Source organism: Astyanax mexicanus, chromosome 3 (genome assembly GCF_023375975.1).
Source record: "Astyanax mexicanus isolate ESR-SI-001 chromosome 3, AstMex3_surface, whole genome shotgun sequence".
Taxonomy (NCBI): Eukaryota; Metazoa; Chordata; class Actinopteri; order Characiformes; family Acestrorhamphidae; genus Astyanax; species Astyanax mexicanus.
In genome coordinates, this window is record NC_064410.1 from 36,655,479 (window position 1) to 36,672,454 (window position 16,976).

Genomic DNA, 16,976 nt, shown 5'->3' on the forward strand with positions numbered 1-16,976 from the left:
AGGCCTCCAAGTGAAATTCATGCCTGCCACTGTCAGCAGTATGGAAAAATTACAGTGTGAAGATCCCAGTAAAATACACAAGACAGAAACAGGGGAGGAAATAGAGAGAATGAAGCAGAACGAGAGACAAGTAAGACACAGGGAGAGATAGAGAGACAGAACAAGAGACAAGAGAACAAGAGAAAAAAACAGAGTCTCAGAGAAAAAGAGATAAACATAGAGGGGGGAAAGATCCAGAGAGGGAAACAGGTAGAGCACTGGAAATAAACGAAATCCAAGAAAAGGAGCTAATCCCATCTGCAGTATGCTGATTTAAATCTAATTAATATTTAATGTGGATGGTAAGTAAAGCTGGCATTGTAGATGCATGAGCAAGAGAGAAGAACGCAGGGATGAACTGAGACTGACTGAGCGAGAGTGAGAGTGAGAGAGAGAGAGATCCTACACCACAAGAATACCTGAGGTTATATTAAACTATTTACCCACAACATATCCTCTGATGAATTAAACATTCTAGCAGAAACTGAGAGCATGCAACTATTCTACCTCAAACGTCATCAGCATAGTCTTGATATACGGTGGCAGTGATGCTTTGTTTGTGTTGCCACATTTCCAAACGACTTTGCAGAAATCACATCTACAGCTCTGGAAAAATATAAGGGACCACTTAAAAATTACGAGTTTGATTTTACCAAACTGAAAACCTTTGGAATATAACCAAGAGGAAGATGGATTATCACAAGCCATCAAACCAAGCTGAACTGCTTGAATTTGAGCACCAGGAGTGGCATAAAGTTATCCAAAAGCAGTGTGTAAGACTGGTGGAGGAGAATAAGCCAAAATACACAAAGACTGTATGAATATGAACTTGTTTTCTTTGCATTATTTGAGGTCTGAAAGCTCTGCATCTTTTTTGTTATTTCAGTCATTTCTCATTTTCTGCAAATAAATGCTCTAAATGACTATTTTTATTTGGAATAATTTTACTCAAATATATGTTGAAACTGAAGTGGTCTCTTAATTAGTTTTAGAGCTGTATATTTACTTAAGGAGGCCCCACAAGCATATCCTACAGGTCAATGCAGTGTTCTTAAGCTTCCATATGACATGGCAAAAGATCTTGGACATGAGGATAATTTTGGTCCACATTTTTTGTGATGAATGGACCAGAATGACACTGTGGATCGAGGAATGTTATATGCCTGCACAACTTTGTTGGAAATGTAATGGCGAATCTATATAGAATCACTAACAGACCTTGAGACCCCAGAATTCAGCCTCAGTAAGATAACACCTACAACTTACCTACAAGTGTTCAGTGCATCTGTTTCTGACACAGAGCATACCCAGGTAAAATGCCTATGTGGAGTCTGTGTATGCAGCCCATCTGGGACCCTACAAAATGTTTTATTCACTGGTTCCATGTTGGCTCCACATATAAATGTCACTGAAGGAACTAGGAGGGGTTAAACCTGGGCCATATCTAGTTTGTACACTGCACATTGGGCCAAGATGTTATGATGGGGCCCATTTAGTAAACATAACTGTAAAGCAAAGACATATGTACAAACCCACTCAGAGCCCATGTCCAAAACACACCTAAGTCACATTGCACCCATGTGTGAGCCACACATGAGCATGTTGGGTGGGTATAGCTCTAAGCACAAGAGTCACCAGCATAACCTGTTGTGCCCATACTTATGCATAATGCACACGCATGTAAAAGAGAGTCAGATTTCAGAACATCACCATTCCCATTTTTTCTTTCATTGTTTAATGGGTGGTGACAGCCTGACTCAACTTTATAGAGAGAGCATGAATACGTTAATGAACTTGAAATTTATGAATGTTAAATACATTCAGAATGAGAGACAGAGAGATAGCGTGTGCATGTGTGTGTGTGTGTGTGTGTGTGTGTGTGTGTGAGAGAGAGAGAGAGAGAGAGAGAGAGAGAGAGGCTGTAATAAAGAGGCAATTCTTTGCAGCAGATCTGATCAATGCCTGAGCTAAAGTGGTCTGGCAGCCTCAGCAACATTTATGTGGATGAAAGAATGAGTTTATGTGTGTGTGTGTGTGTGTGTGTGTGTGTCATGATCACAGTGAGCCCCAGTGCTCCATTAATCACAGCACTGAGATCACACTTACACCCCCACCCCACGCCAGTGTCTCCATCTCTCCCCAGGAGACACCCTGAGGACTCAAAAGACTCTTTACTTACACACACATACATCCCTCAGCTCAGTACACACGCCCCTCAGCTCCGTACACACACACCCCTCAGCTCCGTACTTACGCACCCTACAGCTCTGTAACAGCACCTGTAGTTCTGTATTCACACACACCTCTCCTTCAGCTCCATAGACACTTCATACAGCTCTGTACTAACACCCAATAGTTCTTTATCCAAACACTCAGCACTGTACACACACCCTACAGCTCCATACACACACCCTACAGCTCCATACACACACCCTACAGCTCCATACACACACACACCCTACAGCTCCATACACACACACACCCTACAGCTCCATATACACACACCCTACAGCTCCATATACACACACACCCTACAGCTCCATATACACACACCCCTCAGCTCCATATACACACACACCATACAGCTCCATATACACACACACCCTACAGCTCCATATACACACACCCCTCAGCTCCATATACACACACACCATACAGCTCCATATACACACACACCCTACAGCTCCATATACACACACCCCTCAGCTCCATATACACACACACCATACAGCTCCATATACACACACCCTACAGCTCCATACACACACCCTACAGCTCCATATACACACACACCCTACAGCTCCATATACACTCACCCTACTGCTCCCTATACACACACCATACAGCTCCATATACACACACCCTACAGCTCCATATACACTTCATACAGCTCTGTACTAACACCCAATAGTTCTTTATCCAAACACTCAGCACTGTACACACACCCTACAGCTCCATACACACACCCTACAGCTCCATACACACACCCTACAGCTCCATACACACACACACCCTACAGCTCCATACACACACACACCCTACAGCTCCATATACACACACCCTACAGCTCCATATACACACACACCCTACAGCTCCATATACACACACCCCTCAGCTCCATATACACACACACCCTACAGCTCCATATACACACACCCCTCAGCTCCATATACACACACACCATACAGCTCCATATACACACACCCTACAGCTCCATACACACACCCTACAGCTCCATATACACACACACCCTACAGCTCCATATACACTCACCCTACTGCTCCCTATACACACACACCCTACAGCTCCATATACACACACCCTACAGCTCCATATACACACACCATACAGCTCCATATACACACACCCTACAGCTCCATATACACACACCCTACAGCTCCATACACACACACCCTACTGCTCCCTATACACACACACCCTACAGCTCCATATACACACACCCTACAGCTCCATACACACACACCCTACTGCTCCCTATACACACACACCCTACAGCTCCATATACACACACCCTACAGCTCCATATACACACACACACCCTACAGCTCAATATACACACACCCTACAGCTCCATACACACACACCCTACAGCTCCATACACACACACCCTACAGCTCCATATACACACACACCCTACAGCTTCATACACACACCCTACAGCTCCATATACACACACCCTACAGCTCCAAATAAACATACACCCTACAGCTCCATATAAACATACACCCTACAGCTCCATATACACACACCCTACAGCTCCATATAAACATACACCCTACAGCTTCATACACACACCCTACAGCTCCATATACACACACACCCTACAGCTTCATACACACACCCTACAGCTCCATATACACACACCCTACAGCTCCAAATAAACATACACCCTACAGCTCCATATAAACATACACCCTACAGCTCCATATACACACACCCTACAGCTCCATATAAACATACACCCTACAGCTCCATACACACACACCCTACAGCTTCATACACACACCCTACAGCTCCATATACACACACCCTACAGCTCCATATAAACATACACCCTACAGCTCCATATACACACACCCTACAGCTCCATATACACACACCCTACAGCTCCATATACACACACACCCTACAGCTCCATATACACACACCCTACAGCTCCATATACACACACCCTACAGCTCCATACACACACACCCTACAGCTCCATATACACACACCCTACAGCTCCATATAAACATACACCCTACAGCTCCATACACACACACCCTACAGCTCCATATACACACACCCCACAGCACCATATACACACACCCTACAGCTCCATATACACAAACCATACAGCTCCTTATACACACACCCTACAGCTTAATATACACACACCCTACAGCTCCATACACACACACCCTACAGCTCCATATACACACACCCTACAGCTCCATATACACACACCCTACAGCTCCATATACACACACCCTACAGCTCCATATAAACATACACCCTACAGCTCCATATACACACACCCTACAGCTCCATATACACACACACCCTACAGCTTCATACACACACCCTACAGCTCCATATACACACACCCCACAGCTCCATATACACACACCCTACAGCTCCATATACACACACCCTACAGCTCCATATACACACACCCTACAGCTCCATATACACACACCCCACAGCACCATATACACACACACCCTACAGCTCCATATACACACACCCTACAGCTCCATATACACACACCATTCAGCTCCATATACACACACCCTACAGCTTAATATACACACCTTACAGCTCTATACACACACTCCCTACAGCTCCATATACACACTCTACACCCCCCCTCAGCTTTGTACATATCAGCACTGTACACACAACATACAACTCTGTATACACACCCCTCAGCTCTGTACTCACATATTCCCCTTAGTTCTGCATTCACACACATTCTTACAGCTCCATACCCACACCCCCTTCAGCTCTGTACTCACATGCACCCCTAAGTTCCATACCCATACACACACCCTTCAGCTCCATACTTACACAAACACACCCCTCAGCTCGGTACTCACACACACCCCTGAGCTCCATACTCACACACACACCCCTCAGCTCCATACTTACACAAACACACCCCTCAGCTCGGTACTCACATACACCCCTGAGCTCCATACTTACACACCCCTCAGTTTTATACTCACACCCCCCTCAGCTCTATACTCACATGCACTCCTCAGTTTTAAACCCACACACACACCCCTCAGCTCCATACTCACATACTCTCAGCTCTGCACTTGCATATTCCTCATAGTTTTGCATTCACACACACACTCCTCACCTCTGTACTCACACGCCCCACAGCTGTGTACACATACTCCTCAGCTCCATACTCACATCCTCCTCTATTCTGTTCTCACACACACTCACTCAGCTCGGTACTCACACACCCCAATTCTGTACTCACACACCACCCAGTTCTGTACTCACACACACCCCAGTTCTGTACTCGGACACCTCACAGCTTTGTACTCACACACCCCAGTTCTGTACTCAAACACCCCAGAGCTCTGCACTGACACTCCTCAGCTCCATGCTCTCTCACACCCCACACAGTCCAGTACCCACACACTCCACAGAATCATATTCATACACTCTTCCATCTGCTTAAAAAAGGCAGAAAGTTGTGGGCACATACGTGTCCCCACTACACCATGCATAATCTCACAGTTACAGCAGTGTTACTGAAGATGTATACCTAAAGATAAAAAAAATTCTCCTCAAAAACACCTGCAGCACTGACCAAACATTAATTCATCTCAACTCTACTACTACGCCACTATTTTAATTCACAGGTTTAATATATAATATGTTAAACACAGTAAGCCTTAGCTAGCCCACCAGAGCCTTAACCAACACACAATAAAAATAGAATAGAAGAGAATACATGTAGTGTGTGTAATAGATTATAAAGAAAATAGAACAGAACAGAACATATGTGGTGAGAGTAAATAAACTTGAGAGAATAACACAGAGTAACAATGGAATAGATTTAAACAGAAATGAATAGAAAAAAACAGCTGTATAGAACAAAATAATGAATTAAATAGAATATAGAGAGTATATAATGGATGGAGAAAATATAAAGGAAGTAATAGAACAGGAAAAAACAAAATAGAAAAAAACTGTAAAACAGTAGAACTGAACCCAAGACAGCAAAATAGAACATATATATAAAATATATAAGATATATACTAGATGATATTTGAACAAAAGCCAAATAATTGATTAGAAAACAATGGAACAAAGCAGAATAGGAATATAATAGAATAGGGAAGGGCAAAATAATAGAACACAGACTAGAAAACACTGTAAGTAAATTAGAACAAAATGGAACTGAATAGAATACAGCAAAAGATAATGTAAACAAATAGAATATGGATACATAGGGATAAATAAGTAGAATACAGTAGAATAGAGTAGACTAGTAATTATTGAAGAATACAGAACAGAACATAAAATCATAGAAGACCACAGAATAGAATAGAATAGAATAGAAATCAATTGCATGTATGTAGATATGTAAAGCCAAACTGACCAGTGGGCTGCCTGCCCCCACACTTACATCTGCCAACACCCACAAGTGAATAAGATGACCAGAGGCGAGCAGAGAGAAGAACTGAAGTGCAGACTTACAGGAATTCCTCTTGCTGCTGTCGGCCGAGCCTGGGGAAGACATGCTGGACGGACGAAGAATTTCCTCACGCAGCGAGCCTGAAGACGCTCATCCTGAGACACACACACATACATACACACACACACACACAATGCTGTGGCGTGAGTTTATACCAGAGACAGCCGTGCGTTTGAATGAGTGTGTGTGAAGGCAGCGCAAAGGTTTTACTGACTGGGAGGCAGAACACACCGTGAGTGTGAGTAGCTGGGAACATACCACTGAGAACCTGAGGATGAGGGGGAGATCAGAGAGAGAGAGAGAGACAGAGAGAAGAAGAGAACAGATAAATAGAGAGAGAGAGCTGAAGATGTGCTGCCACGAATGATAAGCACATCTCTCTGCTCAGCAATCCAATTCAAACAAACACAAATACAAACACACTCAGTGGACCATGCAGGCTGTTTTGCATGAAGTCAAGGTTTTGATTATGCTGCAATTTAACTTAAAATTCTCAGCACAAGCAAATAATTTCACACTATAACAAATGTTGTACAAATAGCAGAACTTCAGTACAGTTAGGTTAGAGGTGCAAAGGCATGTTGGTGACTGGGTGTGATTATTTAAATAAATATACAGAAAGGCCAAATAGTAGGTGTACAACTGCTGTGAACCATGGTCTGGAACAAAAAAACACATTTTGGTTCCTACTGTTTAATCAGACCAGTCGCAGGAAGTTAAGGCATGCTTTCATTATCCATTTCACAACAGAAAAAAAAGAAAAAGAACCTTCACATGCATGTGCTTCATGCAGCAGTATAGAGCAAAACCTTACATGTGTGACTCCTGTATCTACTGTAACTGTAGATTATTATTTATTTAAATAAAAGAAAACATAAGGGAAGTCTCATTCTGCATGTGAAGGGCTGTCATATATTTGTGGGGAATCTGAATTTGACACAACACCTGGAATGACATCTTGCCGTACTGACCACATTCTAGAAACCAATCTGCCCTTGTAGGTAATGATGACAGGATGTAGTTCTTTATTTAGCTTACTAAATTGCAATTTGGCCCCAAAACTAACCGAACTAAATACACTGCCTGTTCAAAAATAAATAAATAAATAAATAAAAAATCACAAACTCTAATATCTGGTTGGACCGCCTTTATGTTAGATTGTGGCACGCATTCACTGTGGCATTGTTTCAATAAGCTTCTGCAATGTCACAAGATTTGTTTTAATCCAGTGTTTCATTAATTTTTCACCAAGATCTTGCAGCATTGATGATAGTGCTGTCTGACCTCTGCACAAAGTCTTCTCCAGCACATCCCACAGATTCTCAATGAGGTTAAGATCTGGACTCTATGGTGAACAATACATGTGTAAAAATGATGATCTCATGCTCCCTGAACCACTCTTTCACAATTCCAGCTCCATGAATCCTGACATTCTGTAATCTTGGAATATAACCGTGCCATCAGGGGAAAAAAAATCCATTGATGGAATAACCTGGTCTATATTCAGTATATTCAGAAAGTCAGCTCACCTCAATCTTTAAGAACATAATGTTGCTGAACCCAGACCTGACCAACTGCAGCATCATCCCCACATCATTTACATTTTTTGGGCCAGGCAGTGTATCTACAATGTAACAGACACTTGAAACTTAGTCCAGACTCTGCTCTGGACTTTTAGGCCATCCAATTTATGACCTTTTATGAAAAAAACTTCCTTATTAATGCAATTAATGAACAATTAAACAATCCATTACAACACATGCACACACACAGTGTTCTCATAGGTCACTAAAGCTAACAGTATCAGAACGAAACAGATCTGGTGCCTGTGTCCCAAAGCTGTTCTAATAGCAAAAAAAAAAATAACAGCATGCACCCTCCAGCAAACCCAGAGGCCCTCAATCATAATGTCAATACTGGGACTCAGTAACTCACTGAGTGAACTCAATGACTCTTAATGGTCCTTTGCTGGAGCCTACATTCAATTCAGCAGGGCTTGCATGGAGAGCATTAGCAGTGATTGAATTAATGAAGATATGGATGTTTGTTAATAACAGTAATGATGTTATTTTAGAGTTTTGCCAGTTACAGTCTACAATATAAAATTTGAAAGAAAAAGAGTGAGTATAGAGGCTATGTAATATGATTCAATTTCAGATGGAGCACTGAGGATTAGAGCATGACTGTGCAGTGCAGATATAAAATATTAGATGTTTCACATTTCACATAAATGTATATATTTAGTATTATTTTAATTATTTATAAACTAGTTTAAACTACACTAAACTGCTTGGAGGTAATGTTTGTTCCCTTTCTGTTGCAGATAAATGTTTTAAATTATTAGAGCTGCTCTATTTAATATATTTAATTAGAGTTAATATGTTTCCAGATTGATAACCATACCTGTAGACAATTTAACATTGAGCTATAAAGAATATATATAAGAATTACTTGCATTAATCGAAAGCTCGAGACAGAAAATCTGACTAGTAGCAACCATAATGACATTAATAAATCATAGTACATCAATCATATCAGTTATCTTTTAATAATGTCTTGTTATTTGAAAGAAAAGCAGAATACTGAAACTAACTTTAATTTATACTGTATATATTGCATTGGTTTATAAAGTTTATAAAAACAAATAAAAATCTAAAAGAATTAAAAGCAATTTTGATTGGTAACAAATATTCCCAGCAGACAGTAAGATTTTTTTCCAAGCTCTGCTCTTTTCTCTGCTTTGATTAGAAATACAACAGATCTGTTAGGATCATCCATCTCCCACCAAGATCAACTGATTGTCTTGAACATATAAAACATAGCAAGAAACTAATAAGCTTCAGTGTCTCCTAGGACGAGCCCAGAGTCCACATTTCTCTGAGCTTTTAGCCTCAGGCATCTACATCCATATCCCCCACCTCTAGCCTGGAGAAAACTCCTAACCCCCTGCACACCTCCCCCAGTGCTGAACTCACATTAGCGCGGAATCGATCGCCCGTCTAAGGGTGTCCACTACGAAAGAAAAAAGGTATAAAAGTGAAGAAAAGCTAATGCTTATTGACCAGGATCGAGCTTTCATCTGCCTGACTTCTCGTGTGATTTTCCACTGTTAATCTCATCTGCTTCTGTTTAACAAAATATATCTAACACAATATGTCCAAATCATTGTGGACACCCCATTTACAGTAGCTACTTAAGGTTGCTTTTATTGCTGACACACAGCTTGTCTAGTCCCTGTAGAGAAATATTGCTAACAAAATACTGGCAACTTTCTGGAGCAGATCATTTTAAAACGAGTTGGGAAATTGAGTCTGAAGTATGATGGTGGTCATCCAACATCCTTACTACACTAATGCTCTTGATGCTGAATGCAATCAAAGCCTCACAGCAACGCTCCAAAATCAGATAGAAAGGCTTCCCTGTGTTAGGAGATCGCTGGTTCAAATCCTGGTCATGTAGCTTGCAATCAGCTGCCGGAGCGCTGAGAGAGCACAATTTTTGCCTTGCTCTCTCGGGGTGTGTAGATGGCACTCTCTCCCCACATCACTGCAAAGGGTGATGTCGATCAGGACAAGGCGTCTGTGAGCTAGTGCATCAGTACCGACTCACTGCGCTTTCCTCAGAACGCGCTGTGCTGCTACTTAGCAATGCTAAATCAGCAGCAAATCGAAGAAAGAGGCAGTGGCTAAACTCACATGTATCGGAGGAGGCATGTGCTAGTCTTCACTCTCCTGGTGTGTTGGGGCATTACTACTGATAGAAGGACTCCTAATGAGTGGGTTGGGTAATTAGCCGTGTAAATTGGGGAGAAAATGGGATAAAAATTAAAAATAAAATTATAAAAACAAAAAGGCATTTATACTGCAACAAAAGCAGCACTTTTTTATACCAACAATGAAAAAGAGGTGTCCCAATACTTTTGTTCATGCAGTATATGTTTAAATAAACTTGTTGTCAACAGATTTGTGATTAGATACTTACTAGCTAAAGTCAGTTTAGAGGAAAATCATTTATTATTTATTGAGTTCAATAGCATTCTGGGTTTTTAGAATATCAGTGCATTTGAATTATTTTTCAAAAAAAAAAAAATCAGGGACTTTATTGACTAATTAGTTTTAAAACAATTTAAATCTAATATCCTAGAGTTCAGAATTGAACATAGTACAAATCAACACTGCTAAAGTGCACTGTTGTTATGAATATTCCTGCCCTGGTTTTGTATGAATAGCAGACAATAAAAAATACACAAAATCTCAGATGAATTAGTATTTCATTCAAGTCAAATGCTCCTTAATACCAGTATTGTGGTTAGTTGGGAGGGAGGTGGCGGGGGGATGTTACAATTGTGCTAGTCCTTCATTGTTCTCAAATCGATCTGAAGCTCTCCGCAGCTCTTTGAAATCTACATCAAAAAGCTCTTAGTCTGTTTGACTCACGGGGCGGATCTCTTCCTGAGGTGCATGTTTGATTCGCTCTCAAGTCAAATAAACAGTGTTTCTGCACAGCTGAAAAAAACCATACCTGACTTATTTATGTATATAGTATTTTGTATGTATATTAGCATGTGCATTTATATTGATGGTTATTGCAGCTAAGAATATACCATAACAGCCTATTAGAAGTCATAGTGACGTCCAGGGGTAATTAAATAGATTTGAAGTGGGGGCAAATTCTCACAGAACAAATTCTCTCTGGGTCAGACTCTGCTTCAATGGCAAGACTGTCTGATCAATGAATCAGTCGATGTTGTTAAAAAAAATGGTGGGTATCTAGCATGGCTCATTTAATTTAGCCTCTTTAACACAATACTACCTCATAAAAAATACTTTTCTGTTTACAAGAATATATATTATAATAATTTTATCTGTAGAACTGTTAAAAGTTTTTTACTGTAATATTTAGTGAACGCTGCCCGAGTCATTTTACGTGAGCATGTTTCCAAGGACATGTTGTTACACTTGCTGGGCTAATTCTTCTAGCTGATGTTAGCTATAAACAGAAACAGCATAAAAAATGTTTTGCTCAGAAGACTGACATGTTGGCACATTGTCCACCATGGATAAAATATCACATGTATGCAAGTACAAATATACAACTTGATATAAGCCTCCTACTGTAGCTCATTAGCTCACCTGAAGAGGCAACATCAGTTAGGCTACTCACCTCACACAAAAAAACCTACTTCTGGTTATTGCATGACTGGCTAAAATACTGTTCACTGTAATATATGTGAACAAACATACGAATAAACACAAGATTAAAAAAATCACGATTATCAATTATTATTGAGGTAGTGTTTTTTTGTTGTTGTATGATCAGTTGATAACATAATTATTGTGACAGACTTAAATAGGGTAAATGGAGTTAGACAATTTTTAAGAATTTTTATCAGGTGGATTTTGGGCAGCAGAGACACTAGCATTGCTGCTAATGTGTGTTGACTGGTTGTTGAGCTGGTACTGGAGTTATAGCCATAGCATGTTTTCAAAGGCTTATAACTGGAGTAGAAAAGCTTTAAACAGATCTCTGTGGTACTGGCACATTTGATATAGTTATGTGTAGAGAAAATAACATTTTTCAGTAAGAAAATGATTAAACATTTAGAAACTGTGACTTTGTGCAATTTCTACATATCTCTCCACTTACTTAGAGCACCTTCTAGAGTCTGACAAACCGAGAACACATTAAAAAGTGCTAATTTCCCTCACTATGAAATTGTTCCCTCATATTACTATTTATTTTAACCCACAGTCCCTCACAGGCTCCTAACTTTTCTATATATGTTCTATGTTACTGTTTCTTAATCTTATTAACACCAGTGCTGAAAAAATCATGAGCCTAAATTAGCCCAATGCTAATTTTGACCAGTCATGCCATTTTTTGTTATTTTCATTTCCAACAGCATATTATTAACAGTCTGTTCGTTACCTGTTTAATTATTAAATAAGTTACAATAAAAAAAAACCCTTTTTCTTTGTATGTTTCTCTTCACGAAGAGAATAGAAGATCGTGTTCTCTTTGTTAGCGTAATGGATGGAGTGCACATTTGCAGATTATTTCCATTCACTGCGTTATTACTGTAGCAAATCTACACATGCAATCAGCCTTTATGCATCCCTATTACTTCTGTTTGATTGTAGCTTTTGAATGGAGTCATGTACTTACTGTATTCCTGACCTGGACTTCATTCAAGATGCACCAAAGAGGCCTCTGCTAACAAAAGAGCAGAGCAGAGGAGAGCTGAAGCACTGATGGGATAATGCAGATTACCAGAACAGTATACATAATAATAAACCAAGAGCATTAGTGGTGTACCTTTGTACCTCAGTGCAAAAAAAATAAAAACAGGCAGTAAAACAAGCAGACACCAGAGGTCCTCATCTCCAGAATCCTGAGTCTGTTCCCATAGTTTCACAGACCATGCCCACCCAGATGGTTGTCACAATTCTGTTAAAAAAGGCTCACTTCTTACCCACTGCTTGCAAAGTATTGCAGCTTCTCAGTGCAATTCTGGAAATTGTTTCTTGTGTGTCTTGTGTGTGTGTGTGTTTCTTTTATCTATGCTTCCCTTATAAGCCAGTGTCATTTGTTTTTGTATCAGTCTCAATCCTGTTGGTGCAGTAATGGAGGCTAATGACTGAAGTAAGTTGTAAAGTTGTCCACCTAAACATAAGTAGCACATTTTTAATAGGAGCTGACATTGTCCCATATAGCATATTAATAATATTTTCTGGTCTTGGTAAATGATAATGTACTAATGTAGTTGCATCTTTATAAATAAACTTAAGTTCCTTCCACCCTCACATATATACGTTGCTGATATAATTCTTCTTAGGCCTACTTTAAAGATACCCAGCCAACTAAATCAATTGCCAACCTCAGTCTATCATTTAGAATTAACCAGGTATATGCAAAATAACACATATACAGAAATGTCCTTAAATTTATAAAATAATATAATATAAATAAATAATATATATAAATAATATTATATATATTATTAGGGCTGCAACTAAAGAATATTTTAATAATCTGACGATTATATGACGATTATTTTTTTAATTACTCGATTAGTAATCGGATTAACAGAAAATATGGCTATTAATTTACTCAAATTGTTTTATTAACTTATTTAATATATATTTAATATATTTGAGCATAAATTGTGCAGATGTTTAATATTTTACAGCAACAATGCTTTAATTGTATAAGGAACCCACAATCTACCATTGTTAAGAAATGTTACATTTACATTGCCTTTATTATAAATATTTATTAGCAGGTTAACAGGTTGTAAAATGTAAATATACACTTTCCTGTGACACAAAAACATCCCCACCCAACGTTGGAGTACAAAAACACCTTGAAAAAGACAAATGTTTGCGTATTTGTTTTTTTTTTACTCTGAATGTAGCGTCCGTCGCTGCATTTAAGGAGGAACGGAAAGCTTGCTGAAGGCACGTGAGATATAAATTTAACAAAAATGAAAATGAAGTATGTCTTGTTTAAACAATCTGGCAGGTTAAAGTAACACTGAGTAAGAGAATAAACAGAACTTGTCACTCTGGCCTGATTTGGAACTGCTGGTTGAGCGGCCACATTTAAGGTGGAATTGAACGTGGAAGGGAAAACTCTTAAGGCTGACTTGTTTGCTAAACGTGAGTGGGATATAAATGTGTTAAGGATGGAACTTGTACTGTTTAGCTACTCTATCAGACTTTAGAACACTGAAAGAAAAAACTGGGTTAACAATAACTTACTGTGAACTTGTAGTAAAGCGTGCTTCCTCTGCTGACCACGTCGCTGAAGCAGTGATGTTGTGCTGCATTGCTCTGCGGGATCAGCTGTGCACATTCTGCCGCTAATGCTGTTCTCTGAAGGTGCTCCCATACTTTTGATGACTCGGGTCTGCTAGTGCTACAAAACTGGTAAGTTTGGCGTTTGTTGTGTCGCGGTGGTGCTCACAAATCACCGTAGACCCTATTTACGAATATTAAAGTAGTTGGCAACTATTTTAATAATCAATTTAATCAGTTAGTTGTTGCATCCCTATAAAAACTTAACTAAATAAAATAAATATGGTAACTGTGATAAAACAGAATAAACAGATGATCATGTGTAGAAGTGTAGTTAAATAAAATCTATTTATATTATATTTTTATTCAGTTGCAACATTTTTTTGGTATTACAACTCAAATTACATACTTAATAATTTTCCAACCTGGTTTCATAATTTTGAATTAAACGGTCTATGATCAGAACCCCTGCCAGACCACCAGACACTGCAAATTAAATAAACCAAGATGATTTTATTGAAACAGAAATGGGGAGAATGTCTTTAGGGGTGAGCATAGGCCAAATTAATAAACAAAACATACTAACTAAGATACCTAACTGAAAATAATGAAAACAAAATACATAAACTACCCCAGCTCACTATTACTAAAACAGGAGACAAGGTAATCAAGCAAAATGTCACCCACCCCCACTTTACCCAAAGATGAATAAGAACTGTAACAAAAAAAATATAAAAGAAAGAGAAACAAAATAGAGATGTGTGCTGGGTTGGCCTCAGCAGGCTGTTGTTCCAGGTCATGAAAGAGAAGGAGCCCTGAATGTCTACGTCCTCCTCTCTTCTGTCAATTTTTATAAAGGGTGGCCCTGGTGGCCAATCATGGTCCTGCACCTAAAAAAATAAAACACAAACACAGGCAGGTATGGAGCCCTTGGGGGGGGGGTCAATAGTGACAAAATAAGAAGTTAAAGAGCAAAATCTGTACTCACAGTTTTGTAATCCGTACTTTCGTAGGCAGACACAAAAGGAAAAATACACCAGGGGTTGTAACACACACATAGAAAATGACTTTGAATTGATGAAAAAAATATAACCTCTCAGTGTGAGTATGAAAAAAAAACAGAAAGAGAGAGGGAAAAAGGAAGGGAGGAAGCTGAAGCATGAGCGGACAACCATCCCAATGGAGTCAGCAAGTTTTGAGGCTGCCGGTGATCTCGACAGAAAGCTTGAGGAGGGCTGAATTACAGAGGGAGGTGGGGGGCTGTTGCTAGGGTGTGCTACACTTCAGGCTATGTTCATTTTTATGTTAGTTTTTTTTTAATCACATTCAGATTGTTTCTTCAGTCTCTCTCTCTCTCTCTCTCTTTGTTACTCAGACACACATAATATGAGCACAAAAAATATGCTCTATTGAATTTACTTGATTCAGATATTGTCCTTCACTTAATGTTTTTGTTGCAATACACTCTCACAAAATGCTGCTTTAAATGATGCAGCTACTCTACAGTTACGTCTTTTAAGGTGGAATGGGCAATCACAATAACATGTTAGCTAATATAAAAGACTGTCTGAGTAATTCTGGTTGTTTACTCTACAGAACATCTACCAGAATGACTCATCTCACCAGTGCAAATGAATTCTGGGAAAAGTAGAATTCAGATTTTATTGGTTAATTTAACATAAAAAAATTAGACACTTTCATAGTGTCTAATCCTCTTCTAGACTTGTGTACACATGCACACACGCATTTACACAGACATACAGTATACACATAAACACAAAAACATGCAAAAACAGTCACAAACACACACCAACACAAGTTTACACTCAGCAGTTTGTTGCCATATCTCCTGCTGGCCATCTGTTCTTTCTTCCTCTCTCAGAGACACACAAATCATTTTATTAAGCCAGCACTACAACGCCCACGTTCATCACCAGGGTTCAGAATTTCAATTTAAAATGAGTCAGTGGGCGATTTTAACCAACTTGACATTTTCTGAAAAGCTTACACAACACGGATTTCACCAAAATCCACCATAAACAAGAGTGAAGATCTGAAAACGAGTCTCAGTTTATATGCACATTGTATGAGATGTATACACATATAAATGATGTGTTGTAAACATGCTTCATTTCATATTTTGTCTCTGTGAATCAGATTTATAACACGTGTACAGATTTTATAAACAGGAATGAAGACACAGAAGAGCTCCATGAAATAAGCATTTGCACATCTTTAATAAAGCCTTCTGTCTTTTTTTATCTCTCAGAAGCAGAAAGAAAGCGTTCCCACTCCTTTTGCTGTAACTCTGAGGTGCATGTAATTGGATTTGTTCTCCATTCTTCACAGTCTGTTCCTTCCAAATTGCTATTAGGAAGACTTAGCGAATCCATTTGAGCGGTTTAAACAGCTAATATACT

At 39.3% G+C, this 16,976-nt stretch overlaps 1 protein-coding gene across 2 annotated transcripts in view; it reads right to left on the bottom strand.

Moving 5' to 3' along the window:
- Positions 1-6,989, bottom strand: part of dtnbp1b (dystrobrevin binding protein 1b) — a 72,676-nt gene extending 65,687 nt beyond the window's left edge. The window contains exon 1 of one of the 2 annotated variants that reach the window (XM_007228518.4): positions 6,763-6,989. In XM_007228518.4, the coding sequence (XP_007228580.3) occupies positions 6,763-6,805 (43 nt within the window). In that variant the 5' untranslated portion in view covers positions 6,806-6,989. The remainder of the gene's footprint in view (positions 1-6,762) is intronic. The other variant, XM_007228519.4, reaches the window with a different exon arrangement.
- Positions 6,990-16,976: the final 9,987 nt, after the last annotated feature.